This window comes from Nothoprocta perdicaria, unplaced genomic scaffold, assembly GCF_003342845.1.
Source record: "Nothoprocta perdicaria isolate Ctin4 unplaced genomic scaffold, notPer1 scaffold_38, whole genome shotgun sequence".
Taxonomy (NCBI): Eukaryota; Metazoa; Chordata; class Aves; order Tinamiformes; family Tinamidae; genus Nothoprocta; species Nothoprocta perdicaria.
This window is the reverse complement of record NW_020455621.1, coordinates 4,042,055-4,063,397: the sequence shown is the minus strand read 5'-3', so window position 1 is coordinate 4,063,397 and position 21,343 is coordinate 4,042,055. Positions and strand designations below refer to the sequence as shown.

At 41.6% G+C, this 21,343-nt stretch overlaps 1 protein-coding gene across 1 annotated transcript in view; it reads left to right on the top strand.

Moving 5' to 3' along the window:
- The first annotated feature begins 768 nt into the window (after positions 1–768).
- Positions 769–21,343, top strand: part of FNDC1 (fibronectin type III domain containing 1) — a 46,584-nt gene continuing 26,009 nt past the window's right edge. Inside the window, exons 1-11 of the mRNA XM_026044726.1 lie at positions 769–778; positions 2,308–2,517; positions 4,376–4,474; positions 6,033–6,147; positions 7,290–7,477; positions 8,036–8,143; positions 10,647–10,835; positions 11,571–13,688; positions 15,889–16,004; positions 17,885–17,996; positions 20,718–21,098. Coding sequence (XP_025900511.1) covers positions 769–778; positions 2,308–2,517; positions 4,376–4,474; positions 6,033–6,147; positions 7,290–7,477; positions 8,036–8,143; positions 10,647–10,835; positions 11,571–13,688; positions 15,889–16,004; positions 17,885–17,996; positions 20,718–21,098 — 3,646 coding nt within the window. The remainder of the gene's footprint in view (positions 779–2,307; positions 2,518–4,375; positions 4,475–6,032; positions 6,148–7,289; positions 7,478–8,035; positions 8,144–10,646; positions 10,836–11,570; positions 13,689–15,888; positions 16,005–17,884; positions 17,997–20,717; positions 21,099–21,343) is intronic.

The window sequence follows — 21,343 nt, the reverse complement described above, 5'->3', positions numbered from 1 at the left end:
TAGTCCCTCTCTGAGCAGCAGGTTGGACAAGACCTCTGGAGCTCTTCCATCTGGAATTCTGTCTGCTCTCTAGTTCCCGTGGTGATACTGTCAGTGGAAGCTGGATACCCGTGTCAACAGTAACTGATAGGCTTTTGAAACCTGTATTAAGCAGCTGCTCAGGAGAGCAGAAAAAAAGAAGCTCTGTGAAAGCAGGTGTTTTACTAAAGGTTGGGTGCATGCTTATGTTGCTTGGAAAGTAGGAAGAGAGCCTCATAAAAGCAACCCTACTTCTTGTATATCAAAAAATATTTTATTGTTTATAAAACATCCATCCAGGTTTTTTTGCATCTGTAAATGCGGCTTCATTGGCTGATTAATTAGGGTTTATAGATGCTTTGTTTTCCCRGAGTAACAAGCAGTAGCCAGAAGAGAGAAGCTGCTGAAGTCCACACATTTAAAATGATCTGTCTCTCAGCAGGCAAAATGTAAAGACAAGATTTGTCCCTCCCTGAGCTTCTGCCTAGTGTTTCAGTAGAAAATTGGAGCTCCTTGGGAGGATAGTGTTTCTCTGGCTATGTTATATGTCCTATCAGTACTGAAACTCAACATTTTCCATCATATTCTCAAGAGGATCTTTGGGAATTGCTATAGTCCCTTCCAAAGGAAAACTTAATACAAGAAGATGTATTGGAAGGGTGAAAGAATCGTAGCATCATTATGGTTGGAAAAGACCTTCAAGATCATCAAGCCCAACCGTAATCCCATCACTACCATGCCTACTAAACCATGTCCCTAAGTAAGTGCCTCATCTGCACGTTTCTTGCACACTGACAGGGACGGTGACTCCAACACTGCCTGAGGCAGCCTGTTCCAGTGCTTCACCACTCTTCCTGTGCAGCCCTGTCAGCACATCAAGCCCCAGGGCTGTGAAGAACAGCTTGATTCAAGAAGAAACTAGCACTAGGTGGTAATACTAAAGATGACCCGTTTTCAGCATGCATAAGGACATGCAGACATACATGCATTCCTAAAGTCAAATACCTGTTCACGCACTGCCCTGAATAGATAGGAGCTCCTGACCTGGTGCTGAAAGAGGAGTCTTGCTCTGCGGCACCTCGTTTGGCACAGAGGGCCTGGCAGAGACGTTTCCCATGGCTAGGGCACCGCCAAGGTTTCTTGCACTGTCTACCTGGCAGGTATTGCTGAGTCTCTCACTGCTCCTTTGAACACAAGTGCCGCTGCAGTTGCAATAAGCAGCCTAGGCAGTGAGTGAGGGGGTTGCACCACAGTGCCTAAGCTCCCGGCTGGCAGCTCGTGCAGCCTGGGGATGCCAGTGCCCAGAGAGAATGGGGGAGTCCTGCTCCTGAGCACCAAGTGAAAGACATCTCTTCTTCACCGTGACCCTTTTTTTGACTTGGTGGCTCATCAGTGCTTGCTGATCGGCACTTTTCATCTCATCACTTGTAATAAAGATATCTGTCATAGCTGATGCAGTGAGTGCCCTTCTTCTTCCTGCTTCTGCCTGTCTCTGCTTGCAGCCTGTGCATTAGCATGGTGTAGTTCATACACGATGGAGAACAGCACAGAAACTGGAAAAGCTGTTCAGAGCAAGCAGATGAGTTACCTGAATTAGCCTTACCTCAGTCTTGCTTTCTAAAAGAGAGACGTTAATTTATCAGCAAATAGAAAAGCAGATGACTTGTGTAAGGTACCTGCTGCAGTGCTGGATGCTCAAGGGGTTGTATAATGGGAGCTTGTGATTCTGAACTTTGAAAGTCTACAGCTGAAGCATGTAGAGACAGAGCTGTTAAACGTGAGGCTGTCAGTAAGCAGAACCATTAGTGATGGATTAGGAGAAGCAAACCTGCTTTTAATGTAGATGACTTTTTAAATGAAAGTTTAAAAATAGAGGTATGGTTCTGTGCTTCATTTTACAGTGACCTTTAGCACTTGCCAAAAAGCAATGTACTGGTATGCCTGTGCTATGGAAAGGGGATTAAGAAAAAGGGAAAAGATGAAACAGGAAAGCTGGAGGACAGTTTCTGGCAGGTGTCCTTGTATTATGGTATGTTTTCACTTCGGGTGCCTTGCACCAGTCTGTCTGAAGTGCCTTGGAAAGAAGCTATTGAGGATTGTATATCCCACTTGGGAAACTTGTTATTAGAGCTGGACTTTATAGCAAAATTAAAGAGGTATAAAATTCTGCTTTTTATTCTTGTGTTATTTCATAAATGAGCTTGCAACAAACTTAAGTAGACTGCTGTACGTGTCACATGCTGTGAGGTAATCATGATGGGCTTTGTGTGTTTGCTTTGTTTTTTGAAGGGAAGGACCTGCCAAGCAGACCCCTGAGGGCGCGTGCCCAGTCCCCAGACGGCAGGTCCCCATTTCGGTGGAAGCCGTCGTATGGAGCAGGCTTCAGGGGTCCACGCAGCAGATCCCAAGGCTACCTCCGTGGGTATGGAGAAAGCAGCCGAAGGATGAGCTACGCTCCGCTGCCACAAGAGCGACAGAACCAGGAAGCAAAAAAGCTGGGTAAGCCAAAGGGCCTCGTGCCATGTAGCTCAGCTGATGCAGGCCTACGCTTGCCCAGGAGCCCTTCAGTTGGTTCTGTATCGTTTCGTGTAGAGTAGCTCACAAGGATGCTCTCCAGGCTAAAAGCACATCTCTCACCCCCTGTTGCTAATGGTGATCATAGATTAACCTACATTATGGTTTCGTAGACTCTGTACTTGATCATTGCATTCCTATGACCAGGTCCTCTCTAGTTCTTTTCTGAGTTCCACGTTATTAAGAGCTCCTGATTTTTTCAAGTTGGCCTCTTCTGTGTTTTCCCGCTTTCTGCCATGCTGGTGGTGATTTGCACTTGTGCCCTAGATGTCATCATGTATTTAAAGAATTTCCCACCTAACCATAACAGTTCTGTTTCCTTAGAGGCTGTGCATTTCCCTCTGTGCTGTTTGTGTCATCTCCACATGTTCCTGTTTCTTTCTGGCTGCCTGAATTTCTCTAGCCTACTCTGAGCGATAGGTGTCTCCACTCCTAAGTATTAATTGGATATTTTCCCTAGAAGCTTCATCTTCTTTTTGCTGTTTGGGTGCGTTTGCTTAAGGTTAAACCTGTTTCCCCCAAAATATCCCATCTAAGCTGCAAGCTCATCCCTCGGGTGGTCTGGTCTTAGATTATAAAATGAATGGTGATTCCAAAATTACATGTGGCTGCCAGAGTTCCTGGTCTTGAAATGTGAGTATCTATTTCCTCGTCTGCTTTTTGTATAAAATCTTTTATCTCGATTTGGCCAGAAAGAGAAAAGTCCTTAGTCATCTTTGTCAGTTATTCCAGAGTTCCAGATCTTTCCTAACACAAATCTCCTACTCGTTTTTTATTCCTTTTCTAGTATTCTTTCACTTTTTCATCTTTCTATGCAATGATCATCCCTGGAAAGAGGCATATGGTGACTGCCAGTTCTTCTATATCCATGCAGATTTTGTATTGTAAATCCAGTACCCTCTGTGGTCTGAGGCTCTCCATGAGGGCCTTATTTCTATTTTCGGCTTCTTCTACTCTTGCTTGTGCTCTGAGTTTCTTCAGCAGTTTCTGCTGTCCAGTAGCTGGACAGCAGTTTCCAGCTACTACTGGATAGTAGCTGTAGAGGGATTCTGTGGGCACGAAACTAAATGGTCCTGATGTGATACAGACCCAGAGATGCTGCTGTTGTGTTACCGTATGCAGGGGGACAGACCTAGAGATGTCCTGCTTAGCTGCTGCCTCCTGCTGCCTCCTCTTCCTCCTCTTCCACTCCCAAGGGACTCCCAAAGCCTGGCCCCTCATGAGTATGTGCAAGAAACTTCCCCATACCCTTTGTGCTCTGCACGTGCCACTGCTGTGCAGAGTTGGAGGTGCCTGGGGATCAATGCAGGCGATGGAAATCTTGTCTGCAACTTAGTGAGAGTTCTGTAAAGTACTTAATCTTGATGAGAAATACTATGTAACATGGTTTTAAGCACCTGCTWCTTGTTTTCATTGCTTTTATGCTACTTCTTTTCCAAGAGGGAGAAGGAGTGAACTTTTAAATAATGAAGAAATGATCATGAGAGATACTCAGACCTACAATGATGGACTCCTGTAATTTTTTTTCCTGTTAATAATGTGCTTTTCTACTTCAAAAATATGAGGTCTATTCTTGCTGCATGCAAATTCAAATCTCTGAGATATAGATACTATGAATCCAAATAAGTTATCTTCCTGAGAAGCTTCTCCTTTTTATCACAGAAAGAAATAAAACAGGCTTTTGCCTAAAAAAAAGTAAACTTTCTATTTTTATTTATTTATTTTTTTTGCTATGAAAGAGGTTACAGAAAAGACTACTTTTTTTTTTTTCTCACATATACAGCCTCTGAATCAGTTCACGTGGTTTCGTTGCCATCAAGAAACTCCCAAGGACGGAGTCAACCTGTATATAGGTCATCTTTAATTAAGAGGAAGGTCACAGGTATGTTTCTTTCACATCTGCCATCAATGGGACCATTTCAATGAAAAGAGCTAGCTTTGTGATTTTAGACTAAGTTCTCTGGGGCAAGTCCCGCTAGATATTTCCCTGTGGACCACAGGGCCTGGTGAATATCTCTGATTGCTGCTCTAACTAACTCAAGCAGGACTTAATAAAATTGGCTACAACATGTTTTTTTTTTTTTGGTTGGTTGTTGTATATATGTATACAAATATAAACATAAATATAAACATATATATATACACACACACACACACACACATATATATATATATATATATATAAAAATCTCCTCCTCTTGACAGACCTAATGCACTGCAGTGACCACAGTAGAGAAGTCAGTCAGAATCAGCAGCAGGACTTTCAGGACCATGTACATCATTGCCAAGTCTCTGCCCCATGTCATGGGGAACTGATCTGCAGGTGATTGAGTCTGGACAGCAGAAATTGTCACTTGCTTTGGAAACAAAATACTACACATTGTAGTGCAGATTCAAAAGGATCCATGAGGCTCAGTCATCTCCCTGCCTGGGTCACCGTCCCACCCCATTGCATTACAATGAGAGTATTACAGGAATTACAGAGAGTTTCAGATGTTTTGACACAGATGAAAAATACCTATTTGGGAACTGTCAGTCATACATTAATTTGATATAACCAAACTTAGAAATATCATGGAAAAAATACAAAGAGAAAAATCAAACAAGTGTTAGCTTGATACCAGTGAGTGTGCTGTGTAAGGACACTGTGGATTATGGAAGGGAAAACACAAGCTCTGTTCTTGAAATTTTGTTTGAGTTGAAAACAGAGAAAAGTTTGTACCTTGTACTTCCAAAAGTTTGTTCCTTGTACAGTCCAAGTGATAGAGTTCTCTGATTTAAAACACAAGGAAATGCTTTCCCTTACCCCCTGCTCTACAGAAAACATTAGAGTAGCTATGTGATAAATGCTAAACCCTGCAGCTTATGTAGCCCTTCTCCAGTACATAAAAATGTTGGTGTCCTAGTGCTGCATACTCCAGAGATGGTTGATCCCTTTCCTGAGGTATCATCATTTTTATAATACTGTTCTTTAAGACTTGGCCCAGGATGTTGCACCCTTTGTATTCTGTGCCTGTAGGTATTTGGGAATAGTCATTATCACATTAATAAGAGTGATGAATCTCCTTCATAGGGAAGTCCCTAGAGCAGACTGTAATAACTTTAATGAACAGATAGAAAATTAAGCTTCACCAAAATCAAAATACTTCAGAAAATCAAATTAGTTTAACTTCAGTTTAAAGTTTTGTAAAAATGTTTGCCAAAACTATCCTGATAACTTCAGGATATGAATGATTCGATGATTGTATTCATTTCCTTCAGTGATTGCATTTTCAGTGATTCTGTGATTTCCTTTAATGACTATTAGAACTTTTTAGAACTCTTATTTGTTACACAGCTATGCTGGGTGCCTTTTAAAACATCAGGAGAAGACAGTTACATTTTTACAGAGATGTCCAGTGTCCTTGCTATTGACTTGCTGTTTTACTTTGCCATTTCAGAGGAGGAAGAGGTGGAGGTGGCACAAGACATAAGTGTTCGAGTCATGTCCTCTCAGTCTGTGCTCGTGGTTTGGACAGACCCGCTGTATGAAAAACAGAGGGTTGCGGCAAATAGGTAATTAGCCCTTTACGGCAAATAGGTAATTAGCCCTTTGCAGCAGATAGGTAATTAGCCCGGTGCTTGCCCTTGTGGCCGAGAAGGCCGGTGTTGTCCTGGGGTGCATTAGGAAGAGTGTTGCCAGCAAGTTGAGGGAGGGGATCCTTCCTTGCTACTCAGTCCTGGTGAGGCCACAACTGGGGTGCTGGGTTCAGTGCTGGGCTTTGCAGTAAAGAGAGTAATGGAGCTACTGGAATGAGTCTTGCAAAGGGCTGCTTGGATGCTGAAAGTCCTGGAGCATCTCTCCTATGAGCAAAGGCTGCAAGAGCTGGAACTGTTCAGGGTGGGGAAGACTGAAGGGAGATCTTATCAATGTGTATAAGTATCTGAAGGGAGGGTGCAAAGACGATAGGGCCAGAGTCTCCTCAGTGGTGCCCAGCGATCGGGCAAGTCCTAGGCAATGGGCACAAACTCAAACACGGTAGTTCCATCTCAATATTAGGGAAAAACGTCTTGACTGGGAGAGTGACTGAGCACTGTAATATTTTTCCCAGAGAGGTTGCGGAGTCTTCATGCTTGGAGGTGCTCAAAAGCCATCTGGATACCATCCTAGGCAACATGCTGTAGGCTGCCCTGCTTGAGCAGGGAGGGTTGGACTAGATCTCCGGAGGTCACTTCGAGTCTCAACTATTCTGTTGCTCTATGATTCTGTGAATACATACTGAAGAAGAGTTCCTTTAAAATGACTGCTAATTGGTTTGCATTGATTTATTAATAGTTCATTATTGGAATAATTTAGCTGAGAACATAGTAGAAGGTAGAGATTTACATATCCTTTTGCATACCCGTGGCTGGTAGTTAGAAAACTGATATGGGTAAATATGGGACCACTTAACCCCTTCACCCCACTGAACCTGTTCTCTGGTACTTAGAGATCTGTGTAAATCGACTTAGAGGTCGGGCCACAGCATTTTTTTTTGTATTTATGTTTTTGTTTTTAAAGACCAGTTGTTACGGCAAAGTAAGTACCATAGGCCTCACTTGGCGCTGTTCAGCCTTCCCTCTGCAGCAGGCAGCCAAGGCAAACACAACCTGTCTGATTCTGCTAATGCTGTCATTTTTGCAGAGTGACTTTTTACCTCCTGTATTTCTAATCCCAGGCAGTACAATGTTCGTTATCGGGAAAAAGGGGAATCAGCAAGGTGGGATTACAAGCGGGTACCTCACCGGCGGGCGCTGGTGGAGAATCTGATGCCAGATACCATGTATGAATTTGCTGTCCAAATCTTGGAGGGAGAAAAGGAAGGCAAGTGGAGCGTGTCTGTTTACCAGCGGACCCCAGAAGCGGGTATGTATTAAAGAGATCTTTGGTATGATACAAATTTTGAGGGTTTAAGCTGCAAAATACATCTGTCTTGAGGCCTAGACAGGAGAAGCAGAAAAGTAAAAACAGCCTTGGTGCTGCTGCCTGTTTTCCTGGAGTAGGCCCTAGTGAGCATGTCCAGGGCCGCTATTATGGCAGGATTAGAACAGATGAGAGATTGGTGTGGGTATTTCTTGGGATGAATTCTGGTAATTTCTAAATTCTGTCTGTACCACTGAGAAGACTCAAGTTTTGGTATAGTGAAGTGATCCACAGCAACCAAATTACAGGAGCTTTACACTCAGCTAAGCCATAGTAGCAGTCTTGTGCTAACAGCCTTTCCCCAGAAGTGTGCAGTAAAAATGGGGACCTTGTACAGAGATATAATATAGGCACACATGAACCTGAGTCATTTGTATACTTCAGTTTTCATCCTTGAAATGGTCATATAGAAAGTTTTGCAATGAGAAGGAGGAGCAAGAAGTGTATGCCATGTGAGTGAGCATTTCTTAGCTGCCTCTTTTGCCTGTGGCTGTTTCACAGCTCCTGCCAGCGCACCTGAAAATTTGGATGTTTGGCCATTAAAAGGCAAACCGACCTCTGTCGCCGCCTCCTGGGATGCTCTTCCAGAGAGCGAAGGAAAAGTCAAAGGTAGGTTGTCACCATCATTTGTTAACCCTCGCGGGGAGCTGTTCTTCTTGAAAGGAGACTGTCACCTTGCAGGCAGCTGGAAGGAGCACAGGTTTGACCACGTGACATTGCTGACTATGCCACGACTGTGTTAAGGACTTGCACCAGAGCAAGATGTGTCTTTTTTTCCAACCCAGCTTCAATTTCTCCACTGTGCTGTTGGGAAGCAGCTACCCTGCCCAGGCAGCTACCCTGCCCATCCTGTGCCCAGGATGCTTCCTGGGCTACCACAGATGTGTACTTTACCTCTCCTTATAAGCAGGTTGAAGTGGAGCTCCAGAAGGAAGTTTCCCAAAGGATTTATGAAATTTAGGTGAAGAAGTAAGTTAGGAAAAGTTGGGTAGCTGCCCAGAAGGTGAATGGCTTATGCTTTGTGGTATTTCTGTTCTATCATGTAATGAAAGCCTCTAAAAATAGTAATGATTTCAACATTTCATGTGTACTGTAGCCATATGCTACAGCCATTTTGTGCCATACATTGCCAAATTGCTAATTTGTCAGTGGCAGTTTACTTGCATAGGATTTAGAAATCTTCCATGATTTTTTTTTCTTTTTCTCTCAAGAACTGGATAGGCAGGTTAATTGTTTCCTCACATTCTTCTGCGATTGATAGGATGGTGTTCTTGGGTCACACAAGTTTCTGGAGATGCCTCCTCAGTGCTGTAGGATCTCAGGATTTGACAAGACATTGCTGTGAAGAGGCAAGTGTGCTGTGTCAGCATAAAAGGTCTGCTTTATGTGTTCTTTGGGGCAGTGGTGGAATTTTTTCCACTTTGAAGTAGGAGTTTTGCCAGTTGTTTCAACAGAGCTGCAATCAGGTCCAAGAATTATTTCTTAAAGTAGGGTCATTCAAGGACATTATATGAAATTTAAAATCTGCTCCTAATTTTGAGCATTCTGTATCCCTTTCCCTTTGTCCAGATTTGTCTGCTGTCTTGTAAATGATTTCTCCAGAACAATCATTTTAAAGAGATTTGAAAACACATATATGTCTCATACATTGGTATGAGTTTTATGAGTTTTTTTGAAACTTAAGTATAACAGAAAAGATTTTTTAGAAGAAAAATATGGCATGAATTGGATGTATAATGGCTAAACAAAACCCATGAATTTGCACCTCATAGTCATCGTTGATAGTTGATAGTTGTTGATTACATGGTAATGGGGAGTTTTGTGGTTTTGGCCATTTGTTTTTCAAACCTGGCCTTAAATTGTGCTCTGGTAGCCATTTGAAAGCTAAGAAGGTGAAATTTTCCTCAATGTGGAATGCTATTATAATGTGTAGGTACCGCGCTCATCCTTAATTGAGATGTGAGAGCAGGGTGAGCATCTTATGTAGTCATAAGGCCTTGCCTGGCCCTCTGTGCAGTGGCACATGCCCTGATATAGTTAGTAAGCACAGTTTGACAGTGAAGATTTTAATTTTCTGGAACAGATGTGTCCAGATTGCTAACACTTAGGGAACAACCTTAATTCATCAAAGTATGAATTTTACCTACTGGTTTGTAGTTTAAAATTAAAAAAAAAATCCAGAAATCCACATAATTGAAGGCTAAGCTGAAAGCATTTATTTTTGACTGCAGTGATATTGTTCACATGCATAAAATAAATGCTTTTTGTTTTCATAGTAATGCCCCTTATGCTCCCACACTGCTTAGGAGTGATTATATGGACCCTTAGAGCTGGTGGAGTCTTCCTAGAGTGGATTGGCAGAGCTGCTTTTGCACAACTGGAGTCTGAAAATGTAGTGTAGTTAGATCTGTGTCAAGGCTTTGTTGAAAATGTCACCTGATTTTAATACTGATGTCTTGAAAGTTAATTATGTGAATATGTCATTTTGATCTTCTTCCAAGTAGTTACTGTGGGAGAGGAGGATTTTTAACATTCTTGTTTGCTGTGGACATAGTTGCCGCCAGTAACAGAGTTGTGTTTTATCCATCTTTGGAGCAAGTGATGTTTTGGAAGAACAGTCTCTGGATCATGTGTTGTCATTTGTAAATATCTTCATTACTAATCAGTAGATTCTAAGCTTTTCTTTCCCTAAAAGAAAAATCTATTCACACTCCAGCAGTCATAGTAACAAAAGCTGGTCTTCCAGTGTAGCAAGCCAGACTGCCTGGCGCTGTTGGTGCTCTGTCTTCATATGGTCATTGTCGGGGCTCTTGGTGATGGCTCTGCCCACTGTTGGGACTGTTGCCTTTGCATTATTAGAAAGGAATAGCTAAAGTCTCGGTCTTTATCACATTGACATGGCATGCTTCTGTCTATTGAAAGGAGAGAATGTTTATTCAGCATATTAATATGTATTTCATGTCTTTATACTCCAGCTGTTGACTCGACGTGCATTGATAGTGTATTAATTTTAGTAATGCACGTTCTAATTCATCCTACCCATACAGTCTGTCCGCTGGAAACAGGACTGTTTTCAGTTTCCTCCTTCCAACCGTCTGCCAAATCATTTCAGAATACATTCTTTCATACGCCCCGGCTCTCAAGCCTTTTGGAGCAAAGTCCATCACCTACTCTGGAGCTACAACATCAGCCATAATAGATGGTCTGCAGGCCGGGGAGCGCTATATTTTCAAAATTCGTGCAGCAAACAGGAGGGGACAAGGTCCTCAGTCTAAGGCCTTCAGTGTTGCTATCCCTGCAGGTAAGCATCATGACCTCAGTTTGTATTCTTGTCTTGATCCCAGTTATGTTTGTTCTTACCTTTCTTAGCTTCCTCCATGCTCCATCTAACCAGTGCAATTTTGCTTCCTTATAACTCTGTTAGCTTTTCCTGACTATATTGTTCAAAGAGGTGCTTGTAGATATGCGTTCATTGCTCTGCAGCAGTTAGAAGATTGTTTAATGGATATTTCAATATTCTGAATAACTTGTTATGATACCCTATTTCATGGTGTGTGGCATGGATATGCTGTGTGCTCTTCTTGTTATCCCAAGTCCAAAGAAAACCATATTTTGTTTCTTTATTTGCACTATTTCTGGCCACTTCTGCTTTTCAATGTCACTCATTTACTTTTCTTAGACCTCATTAGAACTTCTTGCTCTTGCTTCTTGCAAAAAGATACTGTTGTGGGGACAGAAAATTTACGGAGTTGATGAAAAATGTGGGCTGCACAGTCAGATGGGATAATGCATCATCAAGCCATGGACATGAATAAGCTCTGCTAGGGATTTGATTCCACTGATATGCAGCTGCTCCCCCTGATTTCAGATGTTTTATTTTGTTCACCCTGTTTTACACAAGTTTGTAAATACAGAAAAAATTATTACCCTATATTCTTTTGTGTAACCTGCTTCTTGCTACCTCTCTGCTTTCTCTTCTTTTTCTTTTTTTTTTGCTTCTTTTTTTGTTATGAATAAAGTATCTTTTTTTTCACAGCTGCTCATGAGGATTCAATAGCTCAGCAACAAGCAAGTATTCAAGATAATTCAAAGGCTAAGAAACCTGGAAATGCTGATTCATCTAGTGTTAGTGATAAAAAGAGTCTACTATCTGAATATAAGAATAAACTCTTGGCTGGAGGAGGAGTCCTGAGTAAATCTCAGTTACCTTCCAGAAAGACAAGTGAGTTGGAACCTGATCTCCAATCCACTGAAGTGACAGATGATCATGATTCCTCCCATGAAGCTCCAACAGTACCACCAAAAGCCCAGGTTCAGAGAAATGTTGTTAGACCCTTGTCCCCGAGTCGGCCGGTCCACCCTGTCCTTGCTTCAGGACGGATCCCTGTTCGAACTCATGTGTCAGAGGGGTCACGACAGACAAGCACAGGTAAACGTGAGCCGCCAGCGCTGCTGCCAGCCTCAACACAACACTCTTCTGCCTCTTCTGTTCCGAAGTACACAGATAATGAAACAAAGCAACTGAGGCAAAGCAACAGTAATATTCCTTCTCCTAAAACCTCTTCCCATGTTCTCCCTGCCAAAAATAATGATCTTACTCGTGATAGTTATGCCAGGCATGATAGTGAAGAAGCAGAGGGCAGGGCAGAACAGTCCAGTTCTAGATCACAGCAGACAAGGCTTCCCTCAACCTCCAGTTCACACATGTGGAAGGATTCAAAATTAGCTGCTGTGGCGGTCTCATCAAGGTCTGCTGTTTCTGGTCACACTTCACCTCACTCACACTCCTTCAGTGCCAAATCTGAGGGAAAGGATGGTGATAAGAATAGGGAGGGCTCACAAGATGAAAGGTCCTTCTCTCCAGCCATTGCACACAATCCTTCTCTATCCACTTCCAGGCAGTCTTCTTCAGCAATCTATTCTAAGAAACGAAATCCTCAGATAGATTCCAATTCTCACCTCAGAGACACACATGGTGAAAAGTCACTGCACTCTAACTCAGAAGACCATCACAGTAGAGCAGCTGCTGTGGAAAAGCATTCTCCTTTGCCATCATCTCTTTCCAAACATAAGCCTGAAGAGCAGGACAGCCAAGAGGTAAGAGAAACTCTTGCTCAATCAAAGCCAAGTTTTTCTTTGCCTAAAAAGACATTTCCCTCTCGTCTTCCGTCGCAGAAGAGTTCACGTTCAGAGGCTCCTCAGAGGGCACAAACCAGCCCGTCCTTACTTCATTCTAGGGGCCGGCGTCTTCCGTCTCCCGTCGCATCTCGGAGTAATGAAGAATTGCAGGAAAATGAGGATGAGGATGTGGAAGAAGGTAGGGACAGAGCAAGCACCCAGTCTGTGTCACCTAAAGAGGTCTCCCCTTCTAGAGGATTACCTGCCTCTTTCTCTCAGGGAAGCTCAAGTTTATCAAAGCAACAGCAGTCAGGGTCTCAAGCACCATCCTACAAATCAAAACTTGCTCAGACGGACTCCAGTTCTTCTAGTGATACAGTAAAGGAAAACTATTATAATCCAAGGTTGTCATCCCCTTCTTTGAGACAAACCCGCCCTTCATTACCTACTCGTTCAAGGCTTCCTATGAGAACAGGGCCCCAAACAGAGAAAAATTATGGCCCGTTGCCATCAAGATTATCCAAACTTGAAATTCCTCAAAAAGTTCCTTCATTCTCTTCATCTAAATCTCATCAGTCAGGTTCTAATGAAGAGGATGATTATAGTGAATATGATCAGAAAGAATCAGAGGAGAAATCCGCATCACCTTTGGCAGCAAAATGGTCACCTTCTGTTTCTAGAGGTAACAAAAACACATATGATGACACTACTAGCAACAGAAGGAAATCTATGGACACTCTTCTACCTCACAAAGTAAGATCTGAAGAGGAAGAGAAGGAAGAAACTCCAASATTAAAAATGTCTTCTCCTGAATCACCAGGCAGCTCAGCTATAGCATCACGGATTCCTCACTCCCCTAGCAAGCATATTCCATCTAAACCAAGCTTCGTTTGGCCACGTTCCTCCGCGTCTACAACCACACACACTGTTTCTCCAACAGTTTCTTCTTCCACTCTGTCCCCTCGCCAGAGATTACTGAACTCCAGATTACGGAGCCCTTCCCAACGGCAATTTGTTAGACCTTCTTATAGGCAAGGTATGTTGTTTTGGTTTTAATAATCTCACTATACTGAGTTTTCCTTAACATCAGCTATTAGATAAATTGAGAAGTCCTCTCTCAGATTGTTGTTTATTTATTATAAGGTTTTAGTTTTAATTTTGGTGGTCTTAAGGAGCCTGCTTCTTAAGGGCTAAGCAAAGTGTGATGAGGTGCCTTGGTCTTGCAGTCTGATCTGTACAGGATCCCACATTCCACAGAGAGCTCCAAATCTCGAGTGGTCTATTTGGGCAGATCAGATGACAGAATTAGAGACTAATGATTCCGCATTGAGTAATGACTTCACTGAATTTGCACTGAAAGAACATTTTTACTCTGAATATGACTTCTTCTCAGGTATATTGTTCTTCCATATAGGGACTATTAAAAGAGCTTTGGCAGGTTATGTGCTCCTACTATGCCCACCTCCAGGCAATAGGATGTTTCCTCAGTCTGTACTGGCATGCAGTATTTTCTTTAACTATTTTTTAAAGTACTTTGCTCATATTTCTGAGTAGCGGGATAAAGTGGTTAGACACTCAGGATCACATAGTCCTGATGAGGCATTCTCAGGCTTTTTGACAGTCAGGCCTTTTAATACATTTATGACTGAGATTTATCCCAAGAACAGAGGCTTGCTTTCTGTCAAAATGTCTTCTGATTATGGTTGAGGGAACAGTAAAACTCTGTCATGTACTGATTTCCTGTGTGACATAGGGTGGTCCCAGACAGTTTCAGTGGCTTGGCTAGAGATAGTTATATATTTTTTCTCCTTTGAGTGCATGGACATTCAAGAGTTGTATTGAGTTACTTTAGTGTTTTAGTAAGGGCATTCTCTGCTATATGTGGATAAGAATGACTTATTTAATATGGTTTCACTGGTCTACAATGAACAATACAGCTGGATATTGCACTGGCATTAGTCAGACTAAACCCCGTACAGAGGACCACCAGCTTGTAGAACATTCAAGCAGCAGTGGACCTTAGATAATATCATGGAGGATTTGTTTGGCAGAAATCTTAAGTGCAGTGTCTGATTTTCAGACATAGCAAAGTATCCAGAACTCCATTGACCTATGGCATCCAAAAGATGTAGGTAGTTCCTAGACTGAGGATCTGATGAAGACTGAGATCCTTCATCCCTCTAAAAATCTTGCCCCTCATTTTTTCAAATGGTGCCATTACCAATGGGATTGGAAAGTTAATAGCCAAGGAGTGTTTATTTCATATTTAGTAATTTCATAGATAATTGCTGGTGACAAATCTGTGAACCAGAATGTGACTCACTGCTTTTCTGAGTTTGAGGGCCTGCAGCTCAGGGCCACTGTGTTTGCAGCTCTCAGCTGAATGTGTTTCTTGTGGTTGTGTGAGGTGGGCCTTGTTTTGTAGCTAGAGAAAAGGAGCCTTTTCTTTTACTGCTTAAACATTTCAGAAACATGAAAACATGAAAATTTCAGAAACACCAGAAATTCATCCAAGACTGAGCTTGATCTTTATTTTAATGTGAGGCGAGATGAGGCAACAGCAATACCATTGTACCTCGCTGGTGATCCCTGTCCTGGTGTCTTTAGAAGAGCTGTCTTGGGCAGAAATCTTTGCGTATTGACTTTCCAATATAGGAGCTGACCATCTGTATTGGATGTTACATAAAAAGGCATCTTAATGTTATGGTGTTGGGAGCCATTTATATTTCCAAATTTTGTTTGGAAAATCAATAATTTTGATTTTATTTTTAAATGTCATTTTCCTGATGCTAATAGTTTCCAAACAAAATTCACCATGGCTGCTTTGCACCATATTATTGACCTAAAACAGTCTTATGGACAATCTGAATAGAGCCAGTGAAGCCATGTTTCCATCTTCACTGAAGTAAATGACAACCCAAGCAGACTGGTGAATCCAGCCTTTATGTGTAGTCAGATTCATGTTAAACCTATTATATATTGTATTTAATATTTGAATGCTGAATATGAATTGTAAGAATCTTCATAATGACAAACTCCTGAATATCTGGAAGTGTTACACAAAGTTAAGAATCAGTAATGACTGTCATTTTGTAACCTGTACAGGCAAAATACCTCCATGGGACTTGTATTTAACAATGCATTCATAAGAGATATTGTACTTCTTTGTGTTTTATTTTGTGATGTGTAATATATATAGCTTTCTTCAGAACAGTGTGCTTTCTTCTGTATTTCAGGTTATAATGGCAGACCAAATCTTACAACAAAAAATGGAAATGGAAAAATACTACCTGGTAATAATGGAAAACCAAGTGGACAGAGAGTAATCAATGGCCCTCAAGGAACAAAGTGGGTAGGGTGACTTTCTCTGCAAATTCAAGATTCTTTGGCCTTTTGTTTTACTGAACTTTTCTTTATGGAAAAAATAAAAAAAAAAACAGCAGTGTCCCTCAGTTAAGGAAGATGTAAAATGAAGTTACACTTAGTTTCCAATGCTGTTGCATTTAAATCTAGTGATAAATACAACATTTCATTCTTTGAACTTCATAAATGGCAGGTTTAAAGCATAATAGTTTGAATTTTCATCTACAACGTTAGTGCCATAGAAGCATTAGTGAAGCATTTTTCCTCAAAGTCAATGGGATTTGTGCTCCCAGTTTGCTCAGGACTTGTCTGCTGTGAAATATGAATGCAAGCTGGCTGGGATAGTTATTGTGGAGTGCATATTTGGCAACACGTACTGCAGACTTACACTCCAGGGAACACGAGGCACTCATGAATAGGAGTGTAGAAGTAGAAATGTAGTGTCACTTACCAAGTGTCTTGATGCTTTAAATGCCCACCTCGCCCATCAGAATAACTTCCTAGGGTTGACAGGCTTCAAACTGATGTCTTTAAATGTTTTGTAGTTCATACAAATATGTTTCTAGTGGCATTTTCAGATGAGTTCAGGAATCATTAATGGAAAAAAACTCATTGGGTGCCTAAATGTCCAGATCTTGTCCTTCAAAATTCTTCTCAAGCAATTTGTAACCAACCAGCATAGGGAAGAAATTGGTATTTCATATATATTTGTCCAAACATTGAATGGATGAGATTGTGACCAGCCTCACTGAAGCCTGTGGAGCTACTCACATGGAAAAACAGACGGTGATACAAATAAATGGAGGAGTGTAAAGACATTTTGTAGCACAATTTACTAGTTTGCAGGAGAGAAACATTAAAAGGTGCATCAAGGACAACATATAAAGGGAGACATTTTGAAAGGCATGTCCTGGGACGTTTAAATAGACTGCAGGAAGGGAGCTGAAAGGCTCCCTGAGGGAATGCAGGTCTATCCTCTCTCCCTACCCAAGGTAATGGAGACTGGAGAAGAGGACACTGCTCCCAGCAAGACAAACATTCTGTAAGGCAAGACAGTCCATATCTTCATCTATGGCCCCAGCTACAACTCAGAGACCTCCAGAAGCAATCTGCTTGCATGATTTATTGCCCTCATGCTACAGAGAATTTCCTAAAGCCGAATACACATCTTTCTTGCCATCTTGAAACGGCTACTGTATTTTTTCCCCAGTATCCTCTCAATACTTAACACATTTTGTATTTTCCTATGCTATGGAATACTGTGTATTAACTGAGGTTAAAACAGCGTTCACTTCAGCTCTTTTGGGTTGAAGTAGCAATGGGTACTGGATTTTAGTTACAGTTACACCCTTGAATTCAATCAAGCAGACAGATTTGATTTATGAGACAGAAGCTTTCCATCAGCCTTCCACCCCAGTTAAAATCTTAGATCATTTATTTTCACTGTTGTTTTAATCTAAATGGGCTAATACTTTTTTTTTTTTTTTCTGCTTGATAAACTTACTCTTAAATCCCATTTTCAAAAGGACTCAGATTCATATTCAAATCAGTGTTACAGGAATACAATTTTGGAGTTGTATAGCCCAAGAAAATAGAGTTGCTCTTTGCTCATGAGTCAGGTGCACGTGAATGTGGTTGTTGTGCAGCTCTGGAGTCTCTGGAATTTCTGTAGATTTGCCTTCTTAAGCAGTGATTTTTCAGAAATTCCTAAATCAATTAATGACCCACTTTTAAAAGTCACTCTCAGGGTTGTAGCCATTCTTGAACATCACATTTAAAGTCTGTATTTTCCCAGGATTTCTTTTGCTGTGAAATTTCATTTAACGTCCTCTCAGATTAACTGAATTTAAATCCATCTTTTGCTTTTAGATTGTAGATCTTGACCGAGGGCTGGTGTTAAATGTTGAAGGAAAATACCTCCAAGATTCCCAAGGGAACCCTCTGCGAGTGAAATTAGGAGGGGATGGACGTACAATTGTTGGTAAGTAGAGACTTCCTTCTAAAGAAGAAGAAAACCCAGCAGTTTGTGTGTGCAGGGTAACAGACCCTAATGAACAACGAGAATAGGGAGGGAGAACACGATCCCAGTCCATGAGAGGCAGCTGACACAGTCTCCAAGTTTCTCCAGGCAGGAGCTGATGGCAGGAGCTGCTCTGCAGCCAGCCAGCCCAAGTCTGCTGGACTCAGCAGAAGCAGAGGTCCAGCCTGAAAATAATTGCTTGGAGCTGGGCCTTCAGATTGACCTGTTCCAGGAGGTGGAAGCATTTCAAGGATCATTTGCGAGATCTTCTGCATGCTACAACCTCCCTTTGCCTGGCAGCTTCCTAAGGCAGTTTCCCAAGAACCTTTTGTAGCTTTAGGCTTTCTGGGTGAAGACTGAGCCCAGCAAGCGACAATTATGTGAATTCATAAATATGCTTCCTCCTCACAGCAAATAGAAAAGTAGAGCCTAGGCGCTTGAGCAGCACCAGGCCTGCCCTGACAGCCGAGCTATCTGGTGGGCTGTCTCCTAGCATGAGCCACTAGGAATATCTAAGATTGCTGTGCTATGTAGCTGTAGGTACCATTTTTCCCTTAATTCTCATCAGTCTCCATTATTTAGATTTTTTTTTTTGCCCAATCTCTCTTTCAGTGGTGCTGTGGTGATCAGTTATTGCCAAATTACAGTAATTTATATTCTTAGTAACTATGTAAAATGTAGTGCCTCTTGTTAAATTCTTGTTCTCAGCTTCAACATCTGACGACAAAGACCTCCACAACTCAGCCCCACAGTTAATTCCTTTCTCAACTCTGATATTCCTTGAAAACAAACTTTGTCAGGGGGATGTGACTTCAGCTCATGATTCCTTGATCATCACCTTTTTAAAAAACAGTCCATTCTTGATCAGAACTAGGAATTCCTGAAAAATGTCATTGCCCTTCCAGAGATCAATTTTGATACTTTTTTTTTTTTTTTGATAGAAGAAAAGGACTTGTTCGTGGTAAATATAGTCTTGTACAGTACCACAGTAGATTTGATCTTTGCAGGGTGGGGCAAAACAAATGTTATCCTGGGGTATTGTTCTGACTATATCTTTAGCACTTCATTAGTCTTTCTCTCTGATGATTGCCAAGAGGTACTACTATCCTTGAGGCAGTAGTTGTTTTCAGCCTGCATGGGAAAGATGCACAATCCAGGCTACTGTTTCTTAGGATACTGTGAATATGAATATTCTTTTCTGAATAGGACTACTCAGGTGGTATTCATAGTTCTTAACTGGGACAAAGGCTGTGTGCTGGATGCTTTTGCATTCCTGCAGAAAAAACATTTCTGACATTTTCATAAAAGCAAATAGTGGTGATGACAACAATTCCTACTTAATTTGATTGCTCTTTTGAGCAGTTCTCAACAATGTGAGTAAATGTAAACAAAGCAAGCTACTGGAAATCCTGACGCCTGCGTTCTGTAGGCTTTGCCTTCCTCTGCTGTTCAGTTTGCTTGGACTGCTCATTTGGACTCCTGGATAAGGCTCAGCAAGCCTCTACTTGTTTATAGAAAAGCAAGTGGCAAGGAAGGAAGGCCTGAGCTTGCAGAGCGTGTATTGACAATGGATTTGCTTTTGGGTTATAGTAATGCTAGATCAAAATCTCTGTACTAGCAACTCCTTTCACTTTCTTTTCACTTTTTCTTTTTTTTTCTTTTATTTCTTTTTTATTTTTTCCCCTCTCATCATAGGCTGTGCAATCAGGATGTATAGCTAGGAGGCATCCTACAGTGTTTGTCTTATGTTTGCTTTAGGTTCATGAAAGGGATACTTCTTGCTTGGGGACAGGTCTTTCAGAACTGTTGAATGTTCCAGGCATACTTGAGTGTCATGCAGGCTGTGTGGGTCGCTGTTCCTCAGCTTCACAGAGGGCAGTGAACATGTTGTGGGACCCGAGTCTCACACACAGAGCGAGAATCACCCACATCCATTTCAGTTGTGTCAGTGTGAGAACGGACAGCAGAATGGAGCTAAAATAAGGCTTGACACTTGAGTATGTCTTTCTATATGTAGAGATAATTATTAGTTATCAACAGCATTGTATCAACCATAAATATCTTGTTTCTGAAAACGATCACAAGTAATAAAAAAACCTACATGTGATCTGTAAAGGCACTGATGGCTATGTATCAGTCTATCTAAAGATATCTCTTGAATGCAAATTCAAAGCCTACAGTTAAATTGCTTACCATAAATACTTGCGACATCCAGAACTTGGCTCATATTTCACTTGCAGTGGCAACAACTTACCAGCTTCTCCCAGTTTTTATCTGCAAATGTTTTAAGTTTAGAGAGTAGAATATGGATTCATCATACCTTTCATCAACAATGAAGAGATTAATTTAGATTAAATGCAGGCTGTACATAGTGACTTTGAAGCAAAATCTCCCCATAGACTTCCTAAGAAATGTTTTCTGCACTGTTGATAAAAGGGAACATCCTTGTGGTTTATTGGAGATTCTTCTGAACCTTTTTCCAGCTTCCCTAGACATGAGTCTTTCCTGCTAACAACCTGCTCCTCTGTCAGCCTAGTTTCAAGAGACTGTGACCACACTCTCAGTGCTCTTGTGGAATGTTACTGTTGTTAAATATCATGCTGTAAATATCAGTACTGTTGTTAAATATCATGCTGTAAGCCAACAGTGGTTTAATATTGAGGCTTTTTTCTTCCCTCCTAGATGAGAAGGGTGCCCCAATGGTGAGTCCGGATGGATTGCCTTTGTTTGGTCACGGCAGATTTAGTAAACCTGTAGCAAGTGCACAAGATAAACCAATAATAAGCCTTGGAGGGAAACCTCTGATTGGTCTTGAAATGATTAAGAAAACAACCACTCCCTCAACTACTACAACTACCACAACACCCACAACAACTACCACAACAACAACTACCACGACCACGACCACGACCACAACTACTACCACCACTCCTGAACCAACCACAACTGAACCGCCCACGGAGAAACCAGCCCCTACCTGCCCTCCAGGCACCTTCGCACAGTACGATGAGGAGGGCAGCTTGATGCTGGGATTCGATGGCCTGCCTGAGTGCAATGCAGAAGGTAACTTCCTCGTGTGCTGCTTGAGTATTTTATTTGTGCTGTTTGAACAGTACAGTTTCAAAAATGTTTGTTAGGAGAGAATCTACCTTTGAAAACAGGTTTTTGTCCATGGGATAACTTAGAAGCTGATATTAGAGAAGGTTTTGCATTGGGAAACATCAGCTTGCCTTCAAGCTCATTTTTTTCATGGAAATACGTTGATATCCCACATATGATGGGACAAGGTTTTGAAAACGAAGTTCTTG